The sequence below is a fragment of the Sipha flava genome, unplaced genomic scaffold (assembly GCF_003268045.1).
Source record: "Sipha flava isolate LNK unplaced genomic scaffold, YSA_version1 134_pilon_pilon, whole genome shotgun sequence".
NCBI classification, from domain to species: Eukaryota; Metazoa; Arthropoda; class Insecta; order Hemiptera; family Aphididae; genus Sipha; species Sipha flava.
In genome coordinates this window covers 1,509,700-1,527,911 of record NW_020271760.1, presented here as the reverse complement: position 1 = coordinate 1,527,911, position 18,212 = coordinate 1,509,700, and the positions used below count along the sequence as shown (strand labels likewise).

Below are 18,212 nucleotides of genomic sequence, written 5' to 3'. Positions count from 1 at the left end.
GAACGCCGCCACTGTCACGCGTTTTATGTATAATGTGCTTATCAAATTATGGTATAAAATAAACGAGTGCGTTACACAGCTGTTTATTTTCCCCAGATAGCTGTGTCAGGTACACCGCAGCCATACCATGTGATACCGTTTTACGAGCCGTAAATGTCCGTTGTGATTATCATGGGTGTGCCTAAAGATATTTTCGTCGGATCAATTGAATTTCCATGTAGTTGCCAATTGAAACAGGTAAACAGCGACGGATAATATTTTCATCATATTTTATGATTATCACATCATATCATATCATATGTACCAAGTGCAACTTTTAAACAATTAAACACATGATTTATGATTGCAAATGAAATAATGTGAAATTATCATAACCTGTAGCGAAAACGTTTTATTGAAATAAATCCTCAGAACTGAGTAATTGTGAACAATAATAAAAAACATAAAAACGATATGAAAAAATGAAAACGATAATTTGTGACCGTTTATAAAAATAATTGAGTGCAACAAAAAAAAAAAAATTACCAATGTAAAATACAATTAAAATCAGCCATCGGTGTTCAGTGAACGTACCTGCTAACGTTATACATTTATATCAGTTTTACATAATACGCACTGGTGAGAGAAAATCAGTTTTACAACAAACCAAATTTTATTGATCGAGCACTACAAAAAATATTCCTGAATGTTTTTGCCTCCACTATGAATTAATAATACGTATTCGATAGAAAAAGTTATACAACCTACAACTTTATTTTTTTATTATTGTGTCATTATAAAAGTATGTATACGAGTAAATTATAACACCGAACTTATAAAATACAACAATTAAATATAAATTAAATGTAAATAAAATTACAACAAAAAATTTTCTTAAAAATTAAATTTATATTTCAACGAACTTCTATTAAATATTAAGTTTATATAAATATTCGGCTTAAAGCACGCACTAATAAATTGTTACGTTAGCCGATTTACTTGCATATTTTCAAATAACTTATCAATTGAACTTTTCAATTGTATGTGATCTTCATATTATATAAAGTATAAACATAAATGTATGTGTATTATATAGGAGAGTAATACATAAGTACACAAACTTAAAAAGAATCTCGACTGCGTACATTAGTATTTTACACTGAATAATTAAAATTTTCAGCAACACATAAACAATAAAATTAAACATTCGCATAATAATAATTTCATTAACTTTTACAATGTTTTCTAAAATATAAACTGAATGGATATGAAATACAAAAAAAATAAATGTTTTATTGAACTTTATTATAAAAATATATTACCCTAAATGTCTTACAAGATGTTTAATATTTAAACAAAATGTCTTAATCAGTATTTCACACGATTATTCAAACTTAAATTATTAATTTAAAGGGTTAAGAATGTTACATTCAACTGAATATATTATTAAAATAATAATAAAAATAACCAATAAAATAATTTTTTATTCATTCATTCTTAAAATCGTGTTGTTTAATACCTAAATAATTTATTTAACCACCAACGACCCTAAAATCTCCATATTTTAAAATGATAGAGTAAATTTTTTGATTACGCACTTTTATAATCATTTTTTAAATAATTTAATTGTTTGCAAACTTTATTTTAATTATTTTTTATATAGAAATCATGACCTAGCCAAAACTCTTTATAACTTTTATAGTGATTAAAATGTACATTGAATTTTTTTTATCAAAAACTCGATAAAGTAAAATATTAATATTTTTACCTCTACTTACGTATATTTTATTCAAAAAATATTAGATTTTTGACTTTTATACATTTGTTCCATACCATAGATGAAATTGATGAAATTCATCGTACTTAAAAGCAGAACTTACAATATATTGTAATATAGGTTAGTTGGTGTATTATATTTTAATTATTCCATTAAATACAAACAAGCATAATACTTTGAAAATCCCCATAGTCTTTAACTTCCGATGCATACCATGTTGAATAGGTCTTCTAGCGTACGATATTATATCGTATTAAATAAGATATGAAAACCACGGAAAAAATGTATAGTGATATCTGGACTAATGTGTGGTAATAAAGTGCTAACTTTAAAACTTGACGTTCAAAATAAGTCCACGAAATATATAGCGGGCTGTTACGTTAAGACGGCGAACTCGATTGTGCAAGTCTAGATGACGTATAACACCAATTTAATTTGAACTATCGTACGTATTATTTAAACAAATATACTATTTTTATCTTGAACATTTGAATTAAACATTTTATTTCTAATAAAATAATAGAAATTAAAATTAAAAATCATTAAATGATTAACACTCGTAAATTATTGGATATGGGATTGGATTGGATTGGACAATACGGAGTTTGTTTACTGCTTCTTGCGATTTCTTAGTCTGCTTCTTTTGTTTTTCTTGTATTTGCGCTTGCTTCTGGTTCTAATGCATATACTGTTGTTGAAGTTGCTGGTATTATAATTTGTTACTTCGGTCACGACTAGGTGGGAATATGTCATTAGTGTCATATACTTCATCATCATCCTTATTGAAATTACTAGCCCCATTGAACTCTCTCACATTTTTTTTTGTGTGTTGCGCACCAGCCACGGCTTCCTCGAATATGGCGAGTTCTTCCATTACTTTATCGACGGATTTGGCACAAATTCCTCCACCTCTTTACGACTTATCTTCCTTTTTACCACTTCTACGTTGGGACATATGTTGCTTCAACTTGTAGTTTTATCTTTTCCAGTATCTCCTGGACATCTTCTTGTAGCTCTAGTAGATGCTGGGGGACAGAGCTCTAGCTCACCATCCCTATGCCCTAGCAGTCGCTTGATGACGACCATAGTAGGCCTACTATGCTGGACCAGGCTTTTACCATGAATTCACCCACTACTGCCGACCCCTGGAGTTGTACCAATATTTCTAAACCAACTTTCCATACTGAGGTCTAAGGGTTTTTTTCTTGCGTTTTAACCCTACCACCTAAGAGATTTGGATTCGGTGTTACCTTCATCTTGTTCGTGGATTTTGATAGTTCATGAAATATATTATCATGTGGTGAGTTTTTTCTTTCTCTTTTATTTTTTATTTTTATCAAGTACTAGTGGTCCATTGTCTTTCAATGTAAACGCCTGTTACGATATTCCGCATGGATATTTTATAGAAGAGAAAACCATTTATTTAGATTGAAACAATTTTTTGATTCTATTTTATTCTACCATAATTCATCGGCCTAACCTATAACCATTAAATAAAATATAATGTTATTTTATGTGTACTATATATAATAAGAAATGCGTTATCTCTGAAAACAGGCATTTTTTTTATTTTGAGATTTTCCGTCTTCATGAATGTTTATTATTTGTTAGTGTATGCGTAATTTGTATTGAACATCCAAATTAATAATATAACAATTGATATATTATTGGTTTCGCATATTGTAGTAGTATACGTGTATTTCAGAGACTAAGACTATATCTAGTACGACACTTTCAATTTTAAAAGTACATAAGATGCTAATAATGTCACATTTCATATTATTCAATGGCTAATTTAATTTGTATCAATCAAAGTTATATCGGTATACTTGCTAATGTAAATTGAATATTAATTTAATAATTGTAAATAAAATGGAATTATGCGTATACTTATATACTGTATTGTATTGTGCGAATTCGTTTTAAATAATAAATTCGGAAGGAATCCAATCAATATAAATATCCCGAATACTTGCGCTGTTAAGGTAGTATTCATGACAAATCAAAACACATTTGAAAAATTCAAAACACTATATCATTCTTTTTAAATATATATATATATATATCATAAACAAATAGTTTATATACATATTTTTGTAACAAATACTATTAAGATGTCAATAATTTCTGTATTCGTAATACAAGAGAGGTACTATACGTTTTAAAATATGTGTAACTATTATTCTTTATGAGTACGAATTCTTCAAATGTATTATACAATATGCATTTGTAATATCATCACGATCTTTGTAGACATTGCAATAATATTAATGTATTTTATTATAATAATTTTTATTTTGTTTCAGATTCCGTTCGCTATCATGCTGCCATTAAATTGGTGAACATATCGGCCATTGTAAATGAAAACCTCAACGAGTTTTTGCAGCAAAAAATTTTCAAATATGTGAGTACCCATTTGTCTAACTACTTGTAAAACATAGTGATAACAAAACATTGTATCGATTATAATGTGCACTACTGTAAAGGTTGAAAAACTTCTAAAGTAGAGAAGTGTATATGAGATATATCCCTGTAATCTGTAACGCGTTTATTCAATTATTCGTCTGAATAGCTATAATAATCGTTTATGATCGGTTATATACGAAATCACTTGACTTCCTAATTACTCAGATATCGTAACCGAATGCACTCGAATCTATTTTTAATATTACATTATATGCACGAGGTAAATAAACCTCTTGACCGCTGTATTTGCTAGTTTATTCGTCTATGAAAAATTGCATGCACACTAATTAGCGAAGACGGTGTGTTGAACACATCAAAATCATGGTTTTCCGCCTACAGCAAGTGCCCCATTACAGCACACACGTACAGTGGACAATAGTATGATACGAGGGAAGAGGGAAATAAGATAAAAAGGGACCGATGAATCTTAAGGGTTCTATAAAACAAAAGGGAAGTTCATTAAACATTTGAAATTCGGATCTGTTTTAAAGCTGTGAACCAAAATGTAATTAAATCGGCAAAAGCGAGTGAACGCCCTGAAGCGAACGCGCCTCCTTAATTACCAACGCTGGTTATTCAGAAAATGTACGTCGTTTTTGCTGCCTTTGACAATGTAATATTTACCGAAATTGGGTCTAAAATAAAACTTATTTCACTCGAGTAAAAATAGGAAAAATGTATAAAATATATCATTGTCAGATATCAGTTAATTCGAAGACAATTATAAAACACAGAAATGAGAATCGTTGTAAATTACACAATGCTAGTAATATCCATCAATATGTCTTACTGTCATCATAAAACTTTCAAGTCGATTTTTTTTCTGTAAAATTGTTCGGAATCATGATCTAATTATAAGTCTTATAATATATTATATAATATATCGACACAATAATATATCTGTTAACTGCTAAGCGAGAATTTATATTGGTGGTGCAGTAATATAACTATAAAAAATATTTAAACGAATTTTATCCATGATTTAATATGCATCACGTTGTGAGCAAATTTTTGTTGAATTATAGTTAAAATTATATCTTTTGTTTTATGAAATCCATTAACAGTTTCAATACTTATAATAAGTACCTATTTCAAATGAAGAAACATATAGTCGTATTACAACACTGGGAGTATCCATCATTTTCTGTATTAATAACTATTAAATTAAATTATAGTTATACATCTATCGTCTTTGACACGCTTAAAGTACACAAAATATTCGATCAGCAACCCAAAACTATTTAAATTTATAATTCAAATATAAGTATCGATTGATTGGATTTCAATAGAATTACCAAATGTAATCATTTTCAAAAATAATTCCTTAAATACATCCTGAAAATACAGATTAATTGTAACGTTTATTTAAAAATGCAGTCAATTGTGAACAAAAAAGCAACAGTTGGCAAAACAAATAAGGTTCAATGTTTAAAAACCCTTTAGGAATAATACTAATACTACAGTCACTGCGTGTTAACTTTTTAGTTGTTAAGCAACTAAAGAATCTTATTCATTGGCCCTCTAGTCTGAAACATTTTGATAACAATTTCAAGTTGCGACTTTATTGACCTTTTAACCTTGTATTTACCTGACGATGAATTTTTAATTCGAAACCAATCGTACTTTACAAATATAATAATACTCCAAGCTAAGTATTTATTTATTTATTTCTATGTATAAATGTATAAATTAAATTCGTTTTATGATATGTATACTCAATTAAGGTAAAATGACTTCTAAAGGTCGAAATATTACGTTTTTAGTAAAACTAAAGAACAAATTATTTTTTTTCAATTATATTTTAAAATATTTTTATTTAAAATTTATAACAATTGTGTAAAATTTTTGAAATCGTTATTTCAAATTATATTTATCCGAATATAATATATCAATATATCAGTGAAATTAGCTTATTAATACATTGTTTTTAAAACTGTATTACGTTGTTATTTTACTGTTTTCTTTTGCCGTAATGACTCGGTTAGCAAAATTGAGGATGTTAATATTGACTCCAAGTGTGATAAAAGTTACTTTTTTTTGTGTGTTTTTTTATTTACCAGACGAAGTTTTATTTAAATTAGCCATAGGCCATCATGAAAAAATTCGATCGAAGGGAGCCCATATTATGATCTTATAGATAGTGCAAATAACACGAATATAATATCACATAAAGAATTGTTTTGAAAAATTATGGTAGGGACAAACGATTTTTAAATGCTGTAATAGAATCACGTGCATTGAATTTTATATCACTTATTATTATGACAAAAAAAAATGTACAATAAAAGTTATAAATTATTTGTAGTCTTGTGGACACCAATTCTAAAATATATATAAGTATGCCAAACAATTAACAGTGGAGTTTATTTTGTATATTGGATTTTTGCTTTTATCCATATTTAATGTTATAGACTGTTAGCGAATACTTATTATATAAATATATATCAACAATGGGTATCCGGTGAATTGGTTGCGAATAATTGATCGCCGGTGAATTGATCGCCAAACAAAAATTATTTTTTAATATTTTTGAGTTATAGTACTATACTACAGAATACATACAAATAAAAATTAAATTAAAAATAAAAGTAAATAATAATAATTGATAATTATAAAATTTATATTAATGCTGCACTCCTAATAAATTCCATTATTAAAAAATGGAAAATGCGTTACAATTTAATACAATTTAATAAGAATCAATACATCAAGACACACTAGCATACTACACAAATATTATATAGAAGGTACGGTATACGGGTACAACCAATAGTTAAAGTAAAATACTAAAATGGAATTTTTGTTGTTCGAAATTTAATCGCCTTCAATATCGAGATTTATCGCCATGCCGAGTCATATTAGTTAGTCAAGTATCGTAATTCAACAAAAGTCGTATAATTGTGATAAAACCAGTCCATAGCAATAATAATTTCATCTTTGATAACTAAAATTGATTACAAGTATTACAACAAACGTTACCTACCCATTGAGTTTTTTGTATATACCTATATAATATACTAAATATCTACTGTTTATTCAACATTGATATACCTATATAATATATTTATATATATTGGATTGTAAACCAATATTAAAATGTTCAAAACTATTAAAAATTATTTTATATGGCGACTAATTTTACTCGCGATTAATTCATTGGCGATCAATTCACCGGCGATCAATTGTTCGCGACCAATTCACCGCGATCCCAACAATGTTATTATTGTATTTCTTCTCAGAATATAAATTTAATATGAGTTATTATATTTGTTTACATCTAATGAGTGCATTATATTATGGGCATCACTTCATTAGAATGGTTATATAAATATTTACTATCAATGTATCATAAATTAAATTAAAAAGAAAAAAACCTCCTTTAAGTCGAACATCAAACGAAGGTATAAAATATTTATATTTATAATTTGTTAAATAAAATTTTTGCAAAACTCATTTATGTATGTTCTAATACTATACCTATTGGTATAACGTATACGTTTATGCTTAATAACATGTGTGTCGTGCATAGGTAAATGTTGAAATAGAATAAGAGTGATTTGGGCATGGCTGGGCTAAATAACGATTTTTTTTTAACTCGTTAATTTGTTATTTTAAAATAATAAAGTTAATTTAAATTAAAAGTTACTTATATTTTTTTAATTAACTCGTTAAGTTAGAAGTTAACTTTGAAGAAAAAAGTAACTTAACTTAATTTAAAGTTAAAATTTTCTAATTTGCAAAAATAAAAATAAAACACACATAATATTAGTTTTTTTACGCTCAAAAAAATAACTGGGAAAATTTAAAATGATACATAAAAGTATTAACTAGCTATCAAAAAACCTATTTTTCTAAAACAAATCTTAGTCCTGAACTCATACTCAAATAAATTTACAATTTTAATAATGAAATTAAATTGAAAATTATGCCACAGTTGTTTTGTGATTAATCCTTCATCGACACTCATTCTCGTGGTACTTACTATTTTCACAGAATATTCTTAGAATTTCATTGGTTTATGGTGTTTATACAATAACAATGTTATAAAAATATAATGATAAAATATAGCCCATATAATGACTATTAAAGTTATTTTTCATATTATTTTCGTCTACAGAAAGTTCATATTAAAATAGTAATCTATAAATATTCTAAAAACCTCAATTAATAATTAGCATTGTTCTTTGCATTAAAATTAACTTCATTTAGATACTTTTAAATAAAATTAACTTAAAGTTAACACGTTTATCTTATAAATAAAGTAAACTATTAAGTTAAAAGTTAATTTGTAATAAAAGTAACGAGTTAATTAACTTAACGTTTTAACTTAATTTTAATTTTTAACTTGTTAATGCCCAGCCTTGGATATGGGCAGTCAAGTACGAATGATTAAGTGGAATGGCACTTAATTTGTGCTCTGGTTATAATAAATAATATCGTTTCTACGTGCAAAGTCTAACCACTGTTGGAATTTTCTAACTTCCTATGCTTTTATTTCTCTAAGTTTGTATATGAATGCATGATGTTATCCCATTTTTTGCTGTCTTCGTTTATGAACTATATTTTTATTTAATTTGCGTAACGTCACCGTGGTCTCCATGATAAGTTGAGTTGGATACGAGTTGAGTACTTTTTTTGGCTTGCTTATCGATTGTTGTTTAGTTTCCTCAGATACACTATTGTGAAAAGGCTACCCACGTGCATTATATGTTTTTGCCAGCTAGGTTTGATGTAAGGTTATGGAATTTCTGTAAGTTTCTAATATGACAAACCCTTGTTCCTTTCGATTCAATCACCGTTATTATGGACGTTTGATATATATTAATGTAATTAAACATAATGACATTTTATGTATGCGTGAACATTTTACATTTTCTTTTTTTTTTTAATTTTGACATACATATAAACATTATTTTTAAAAAAAAAAGCTAAAAATATTTATCTACTTTACAGACATTATTTTTTGTCTGCTATGGTTTTAAAAACACTTCCAAATACAATAAAAAAAAATTCACTTCATTTTCAACTTTTGATTTTTGAAGGAAAATAACACGAACATATTATATATTTTTATTAATTATTATTTTTATTTTTTCGTCCCATGACAACCCATTTTTTATGCCTTTTGTTTAATTCTAGACACAAACATTAAATATAAAATATCGTAAATATAACAACTATTTATAAACACCATATAACAACAACTCATAATATACATAATTATTAATTTATAAATGTATTTATTCATTTTTTAACAACAACAAACAATTGTATTATTATTATTATTTTATTTTAAACTACAATATGTAATGTCATATACGCGTTGGTATGTACCTATTACATACACTTTTATTTTTATGAACAAATATGTTTATGAATTATAATACATATTATTTCTTTCTCGAGACAAAATGTATAATTTTATTGTTGGAGTATAATGCGATTTGCAATTATAAATTCTCTTATTGACAAAGAATTTGTATCCTTTGCTTAAACATTACCTCCAAATATTCACGATATGTTTGAACCTTTGCGAATAATATTAAATTTATTTCGGTGCATTAATACTACAAATGTGGAGTATTATTAATTAATAATTATTAACTTAATCGTGTTGCACTAGATTCAAAATTATATTAAGTATTCTAGTGACTAGAACACTTAATATAATTTTATTAACTTCAATCGTAAATAAGATTGAAATCGATATTATAAATATTTACATTTTTCTTCCAATTCATACCATTAAAATCCTTTTCTTTCGTACTGTTCAATTAATTTATTTAATTGATTCATAATTTACCTGAACGTATAATTTTCTTATTCTATTTTAAGATCTGTCGATCGTCATTTTTGAAAAAAAAGTGTACTTTTCTTATAAATGCTTAGTATATAATAAATAAGATACGCTTATTTTTAATTTCACTTAAGTGTTTTTTTTTTTTTCGTAAACTCTATTAATCTAATTAATTAATCGTTTAATTCGTCTTGAAGACAAATCGTTAGAATATAAAATAATAATATAAGATGATATGAAACGTGAAAAAATAAAATAGCTACTTCCGTTCAATTAGGTAATTTTAAACAACGTATTGTATTGATGAATTTATATGGATGCTCAAAAATAATCCACGTATGTGCACATTAAATCTACTGTATTAAACTCTGCCTATTATTAACTGCACACCTTTTACGGAATCGTGTTTATTAACCATTTATCTTCGTGTCGTCAGCTTAAAGCTTGTTCCATTTTGTTAAGAACTAAACGACTCTTCTGTATATTTTAGAAGAAATGTGGACAGATGGGTTTTAATTTCAACTTTCCCTGAAAAATTATTTAGAACGCAAGTAGATAAAACGTATATAATTAATTCATATGTGTTTTACTGCCGGTTATTTTGTATAAAAAATACAATCTACTGGTAAATTTGAAGTGTGTACTTGAATTGAAATCAAATGTCATCTCCAAGAGTAGTTGATTGAAAAATGCAATTTATAATTAAACATATAAAACGCTCTTGTTGTCTAAAGGCCTTTAGGTATTTTACGATGCAACAAATTAAAACCATTGACATATAGTCTGTTAAGAAGAATCAAGGATTTGAAGAGCGGAAGAAAGATCTATTCTTATACGTATACAATATTTATTCGTGAAACAAAATGCTATGTACATATTATTTTCCCGGTGATGGGTACAAAAGCTTTTATTTTTCAATCAATTATACTTCATTATGCAATCATGTATATGATTGTGAATGTATAACCAAACAACATTTTCTTTTCAACCAATATCAGCTATCGATCCCGTAATTTAATTTATTCCGTCGCCTCAGCTAATCTACTATCTAGAATCTACTATCCGTAAATTTATCATAAATTATTCTCGATTAATCACTGAAGGCTTCAGGAAGATTATATTTATGTTGATGAAAGCTAAAATCAATTGTTCGTCAATAACACTACAATATTTGCACTGAGTTTACAAAACCGTATATCCTTTGTGATCTCTGCACGTATATATATACGGATATTTATTACAAAATAAAATATTTTATTTTTCTACCAAACTCAAATATATAACGACTTAAACATATAGAAAAATATTTATTGAAAATCTCTTTCCTTCTGCTCAGCCTATTATTATTTATCTGTAATCTTAAATTGTAACCTTCTAAACGTTAACTACTCCACGATTTGTAGACCGGAAGCTTTAGGTCCGCTCTCTATTTTGGAAAAGACTGCGGAACTCGTTACTATCCAATTTGATTTTTATGAACCAACTAACCTTTTTCTGAAATTCGTTTCTAATAATAAGAATCAATAAATTTTATAATAATGTTATTTATTACCAGTTATCATTTATTTTACCAACACTTTCTGGAACAATTCAATTGGTTATCACTAACAGACCACAAATATTGCAACACAACGAGCAATAACTATATAGGAATTTATACAGTTTTGACGAATGACGGTTCAAATGTTTGAACTAGTAATATTTAATGACATATCAAGCTGTTTACACTTCTCCAATCGAGATTTTGTTCGTGCATTTTTTATTCAATATAAAATTCGAATATGAAATGATAAAAGTTTAAAAACCAAATTATGTTTTCAAAACGTCTTACTGTAAACAATTAAAGATTGTTAATTTCAAAAATAAATAAAAATATGTCAGCATATATCCTATCCCAAAATTATTATTTATACAATTATTTTAGCTCTACTCATGAAGCATGTTAACAAAATTACTTGAATAAACTAAAACTTGAAATAACTATATTTTTAATTATAAAACACTAGATCTAGTTATATATAGTTTGTATTTCATTCTGAGTATTATTTATTTCACTAATTAACTTATATGAATGAACACATTAATGAAATATAACATTTTTAAACAAGTGATAAGTAACTAAAATACTAGAATAAATATTCAATAATAATAAATTTGAATATATATATTTCTAAATGCAGCATCACTTTTTTTTTTTCAATTATTGTTACATTTTCAATTGAATTTAACTCTGTACGTATACCCTCTAATCGAATATACTATGAATATATTTAGAATATATTTTAAATAATTGGATAATTGGGTATAGGTTATTAAAAATTAATAAAAATTTCAAATAAATCACCTAAGTACACACACAAACAAGGAATACAATTTACCGAGTGCATTCTCGTTTAACATTTTCGAGTTCAAAATATATAGTTGCATATATACTAGCATATACGGGCAAAATTACATTATTGAACATTGCTCTAGTAGTTTTGATACCTTGAAAAAAATATCTAATTTTTATCGACAAAAAAGATTAATTTAAAAATATGTTTAAAATTGAATTATTACTGAAAAATGAAAAGGTTTCCTGAGGGAGGGGACAATTTATCCAATGCCTGTCTGTTTCATTGAATTATTACACGTTCGAAAACCTCTTGGGTAGTCTTCGTGAGCATTCCTATCCAATTAGCTTCTGATATAGATGAACCAGATATATCTTAATCCGGCGTGAGCGTTACACATTCTAAAAACATGATTTCAAATCCCTATCTCGTATTATGTCTCCAGGGACATTGGTGTGTATAGAATAAGTATGGGAGCACCTAAAAAGTAAAATAAAAGAAATAAACTCTCAAAATTTCAAAATAATCAGCATTGCACATTATTACTGGAAAGTCTCAAAAACCAATAACGCATTATTTGATTTATTATCATCATTATTCGTTAATTTTATTATATCACTGTGAAAAATACCATTTGATTTTTCTACTGAGTATTTGATTATATATAACTTCTCAAGTTTAAAAATGTAAGGTAAATTCTATAGTTTTTCTTAACACATAACTACTGCTACTTTATTAGTTAGATTATTTGTTTAAGTTGTTATTATAAGTAACAACTCGCGAAATAACCTTTTTTTCCCCATTACAATGTGATCTTACAATATACATAAAAATGTAGTCATACTTATGATATTGTTTTAGAACTCGATTTTTTTTCATAATAAAATTTGTAGTTATAAAATGCAAAATAAATTACAATTCTTGAAATAAGAATTAGAGTGTAATTTAAATGACAGAATTTACGAGCATTTATGTGCGATTTTTTATAAAAAGAAAGGTATCAAGTTGGGACCGAAAAACTGTAATTGCGGTCAATACAGTGATTATACATCCAGTCCGCGTATCACAAAATTACAGACATGAGGTTTTTTTTTCAAAAACGTTTACATTTTCAAATAAAATTAACAAAAAAATAATATACATTCTTCATAGAACTAGGGAAAATGTAAATTAATCTACACCGACCTGCAGGATAATATATACGAGTATGTTATTATACAGAGTAATTTTTTTATCGTGAACCAGTTAATATCTCGGGAAGTATTAGGAATTTTAAAATAATTTTTTTTTTTTAAACTTTCTATGTTTTACTATTTTACACTGTGTTACAATTTTAATAATTTTGACTTCCTCCCTTATTTGATAAAACACTATCAACTTTTGATTTTCAAATGGCAATACTTCTTTTCGATAACGAAAATTTATAAACATACTGAAAAAAATAATTTTAACGTTTACAGAATTTAATTTCAGTAATCCGTTTGCGACTTATTACCGTTTAAATATTCGTTCAATTTACTGCTACTGTGCAATTTATCAAACCCAACGGTAAAAAACCAGAAGTCAAAATGGAATGATATCTCAATTTAACAATACCCATAACGGTCATAATCGATAATAACTCTTAAGTACCTAACAAGATAGATAAATAATACTGTTGGAAAAAAAAATGTCCCATCAACACTCTTACCAGAACACCGTGTATCAGTGAGCGACTAGCCTGCAGCAGCGCTGTATCAGCTATAAAGTATATAAATAACATATTACAATTTACCATCATGGTTACATAATATATCACTGATTACTGATTCATGGTATACGGTCCTATCACTTATAATTCAACTAAGAACCGACACAATATGAAAACCCAATAATACTATAAATTTAAGAAATAGATATAATAATATTTTTTTGTGTGAAATATGTTATATCATTGATTATGGATAGTACAATCCATAATCAATGGTCATATTTATCACTCAATCAATTCTGTGTTATGGTGATATAATAAATATACAGAGATATCAAAAATTGTCAGTTTGGAAAAACCAATACTTTATAGTTTATACATATTATGCTTGTTTTATATTCAATAAGATATGTTGTATAATTTGTTAATTTATTTAAGCCTTTATTAGTTGTTGATCATGCAAATACATTCATAGGCGGACCCAGAGTTTCACTTTTGAGTGTGCCCTGTCCTTTTTTTAGTTATTTTAAATGTAAATATATTATATATATATATTAAATGTAAGGGGGAAGCTATAAACACGTACGTATAGACCGTGTTATGATTTAAAATCTAAAACTAAAGACTTCGTTAATGATGTAAAATAACGATTGGTAAAAAATATACGTAATTATTATTTCAGACTTATTCTGAACACTTACAGTATCAAGGGCGTAATTGAGTTGAGGTCAAGGGGGGGCGGGGCGAAACTAATTTTTCTTCAATACAAACTTAAAAATAATTTACAGTTCATTAAAGTGGCATACCCAGGGGGGGGATTCGGGTCTGGATCCCCATTGAATTTTCTGCATGCTCAATGGTTTAATAGTAAATAGTGTATAGTGTATTTTAATTTCTCATTATCTTCAAAATTTATAGATTATACAATATACCTATAATGTATAAACCATGTTTAATTTATACTGCTTTTTTAATCTTATTTTTTTTTTGTAATGTATTTTTTTATAACATTTTACTACCAAATAAAAATTGATATCAAATTATAGTACCTACCAATTATAGTAAACCTTTGTGAAGGATATGTGTGATATGTGTATAATAATTGTGACTATACTATAGTTATTAACAATAATAAGTTGGTATTGAATTAAACTATAATTATAATTTGAAAACAGATAAATAAAAATGTTGAACCCCCCCCCCTAAAAAATTCCTGGATACGCATCTGGTTCATTACCTATAGCTCATGTTCCTGATGTTCATTCAAGTGAATAAATAAATATACAAATACTAAATCGAATTCAATATTTCTTTAATAAATGTAGTGCAGTGAGTTTGTATTATACAGTGGTATAAAACTGTATTATACAAGGTATTATACATATGGTATAAAATTATTTTATATAGACAGTATAAAAGAAAAAATGAAAGCGTTATTTTTGGTAACTCAACTATTAATTTTTTAGTTGTACTTATAAAATGGATCTCCAATAAAGTTCAGTATTGTTATAAATATTAAAAATATATAATATTATTGTAATCGTGTTAATTTAGAATTCAGGTGTTAAAAATGACTAAAATAAATTTACTGTACTATTATAATATTCAAATATTGTAAATATATAGGTACAATGAGATAGTATATAACTATGAAAGTAGTAACAAGTCTTTTTATTTCTATTTGAAAAATATATATTTCTATGTATAAAATACATACGTATGTTACCTATACCATAATTGCAAATCGATAGCATGACTATTAATTTGGTGATTAAATTATGTATTATGTGTTTTTTTTTTAATTTTTTCTAACTTTTTAGCCATTTTTTCAATTATTCCATTTTAAAATAATTTATATTTCATAATTAACAATGGGCTTTGTTGAATTCCTTATAATTTAAGGTACTATAAGGTTCTATACGGTATAATACTGGTATAATACGGTATTATACAAAAAATTAATAAAATACCGTATTTTAACATCTCTAAATAAATATATTTAAAACCTACTGCAAATAAAATAAGTATTAATAATAAAAACACAAATAGTTCTTATATTAAAATTGTACCTTCAGTCTGAATTCCGTATAAAAAATACAACAAATTATCATAGTAGTAATAGTACCTATTAATTATTTTTTAAAAACTTTAAAAAACAATTAAGATAGGTAACTTAATTTAACAAGTATCTTAGTAGAAAAAAAAAGGTTGGTAAGTAGTCAAATAACAAATTCTAAATTTATTTTTTTCATTTTGGCATATTGTCAGTTATTATGATTATTATTTGGGTTAGGAACTTCTAACTCTATAAAATATACAAATATGCATGCATTTGTTCACAAAAAAATGACTAAATACCTATGTACAACAAAAAGTACCAAATTTAAGGACTTATACAGCTCTAATAAATACAAAAATATACAATATACATAAATGCACCAAAAAATGACTTACTAGTAAATATGTGATAAAATAAGTGTTACTTTACATTATCTCATAAATACCTCGGTTAAGGTTATAAATGTCTATAACCATAACAATATCCATGGAAGATAATACCACTATTCGTTCCACAAACAAAAATGTTATGATATAAGAAGATAAACAAAAATGATACCTGTGACCTAATTGACAAATTATATTATTGCATTTATTATCATACTATAGTGATAGACTAGTAATTTATATTCTTAATTATTTATACATTAATTTTTTTTAAATAAATCTATGTATTATATTCAAAAAAAAATACAAGACATGGGGGAACGAATGCCCACTTCGCCACCCTTATCAAATCGCCCTTCTGCAATATTACTTACAAAAAACTAAAATTTAATTAATGTGTATGCACATATATTCTTAACATTATTTATTCAATTTTCTTATACATATTATTCACATTAGGATGTGCCAAGGCACACCCCGTAGAGCCGCCTATGAATACATATTTATTTATTTAATATAATTTATATTTTTATATTAGATTGATGAGTTATAATTAGTAAATTACAAAATAAATATTTTTTTTTAAAACAATATGTTGTATTTTAATTACTATAGTAAATGATTATATTAAACAAATAACATTTTTTCATTTTAAAACAAAGTAAACCAACAATTCTTATGTATTAAGAAAAATAATTCATAAATATGCAGATATTAATGTATATGACATAATATATACTTGACTTCGGGGTATAGAGCTAAGACTAAAGTAGTTAATGATCTAATCACACATTTTTTTTTTTTTTTAACTATACATTTTTACAATGTCCCTCTCATTTAAAGTTTTCTTTTCATTAAAAACAAATAATTACAAATCAATCTATGTATACTAAAAAAAAAAAAATAATAGAATAGGTAAGTTATTTTAATTGCACATATTAAGTGTCATGACAAATAACTTGTATTAGACTGGTATTACAATGTTTTGTGCATCGAGGAAGTGAGTCCTTTTTTTTCTGATGCAGAGTTATTGGCCAAGAGCCCGTTGTACATTGTGCCTACACGTCTTTCTATTTATAATTATAAGGTATTCTAGGATATATTTTTTGTATAATGTATGATTTGCATTTTATATTAAAACTATCTTGTGCGTGAATAGACCAAATAATGAACATTAATTCAATACTAAATTATCAAAGGCAATAAACACATTAGTTATCAATAATTTTACTAGAGCATGAACAAATTTCCGTAGTGCAAATTTTTGCAGAATTTGGGTAAGGTCATACCTAATAAAAAAATATTAACACTTAACATGTCCACTACCCTGGATAAATTAATAAAAATTGATTGAACATTCAACATACTTTACAGTATATGTTCTAGGGTACAACATATTTTTAAGGCTATTGATGTTTAAAAAAAATATTAATTTTTACACTTATTTTTGAAACTATGTTAATTTTTAATTAATATTTTACGATATAAGAATCTTTTAATATTCCATGAAAATGACACTCATATTAAAAAAAAAAATTTATTTGCCAATTTACATTAATAAAAACTCCATAGTCCTACTTATGGTATGTACCAATAACTTAACCTAATTATTTAAACATACAATTAAGATTAACTATTAATGTGATTATCTACAATTTTTACAAATGTAGAAGTAGTTAGTTGGTCTTGATGCTGTACTGTTTTTTTTTTTTTTTTAATCAAAAT

General features: G+C 26.0%; 1 protein-coding gene across 1 annotated transcript in view; it reads left to right on the top strand.

The window, feature by feature from the left end:
- Nucleotides 1–18,212, top strand: part of LOC112679303 — a 264,484-nt gene that overhangs the window by 167,934 nt on the left and 78,338 nt on the right. The window contains exon 8 of the mRNA XM_025549052.1: nt 4,063–4,160. Within this exon, the coding sequence (XP_025404837.1) occupies nt 4,063–4,160 (98 nt within the window). The remainder of the gene's footprint in view (nt 1–4,062; nt 4,161–18,212) is intronic.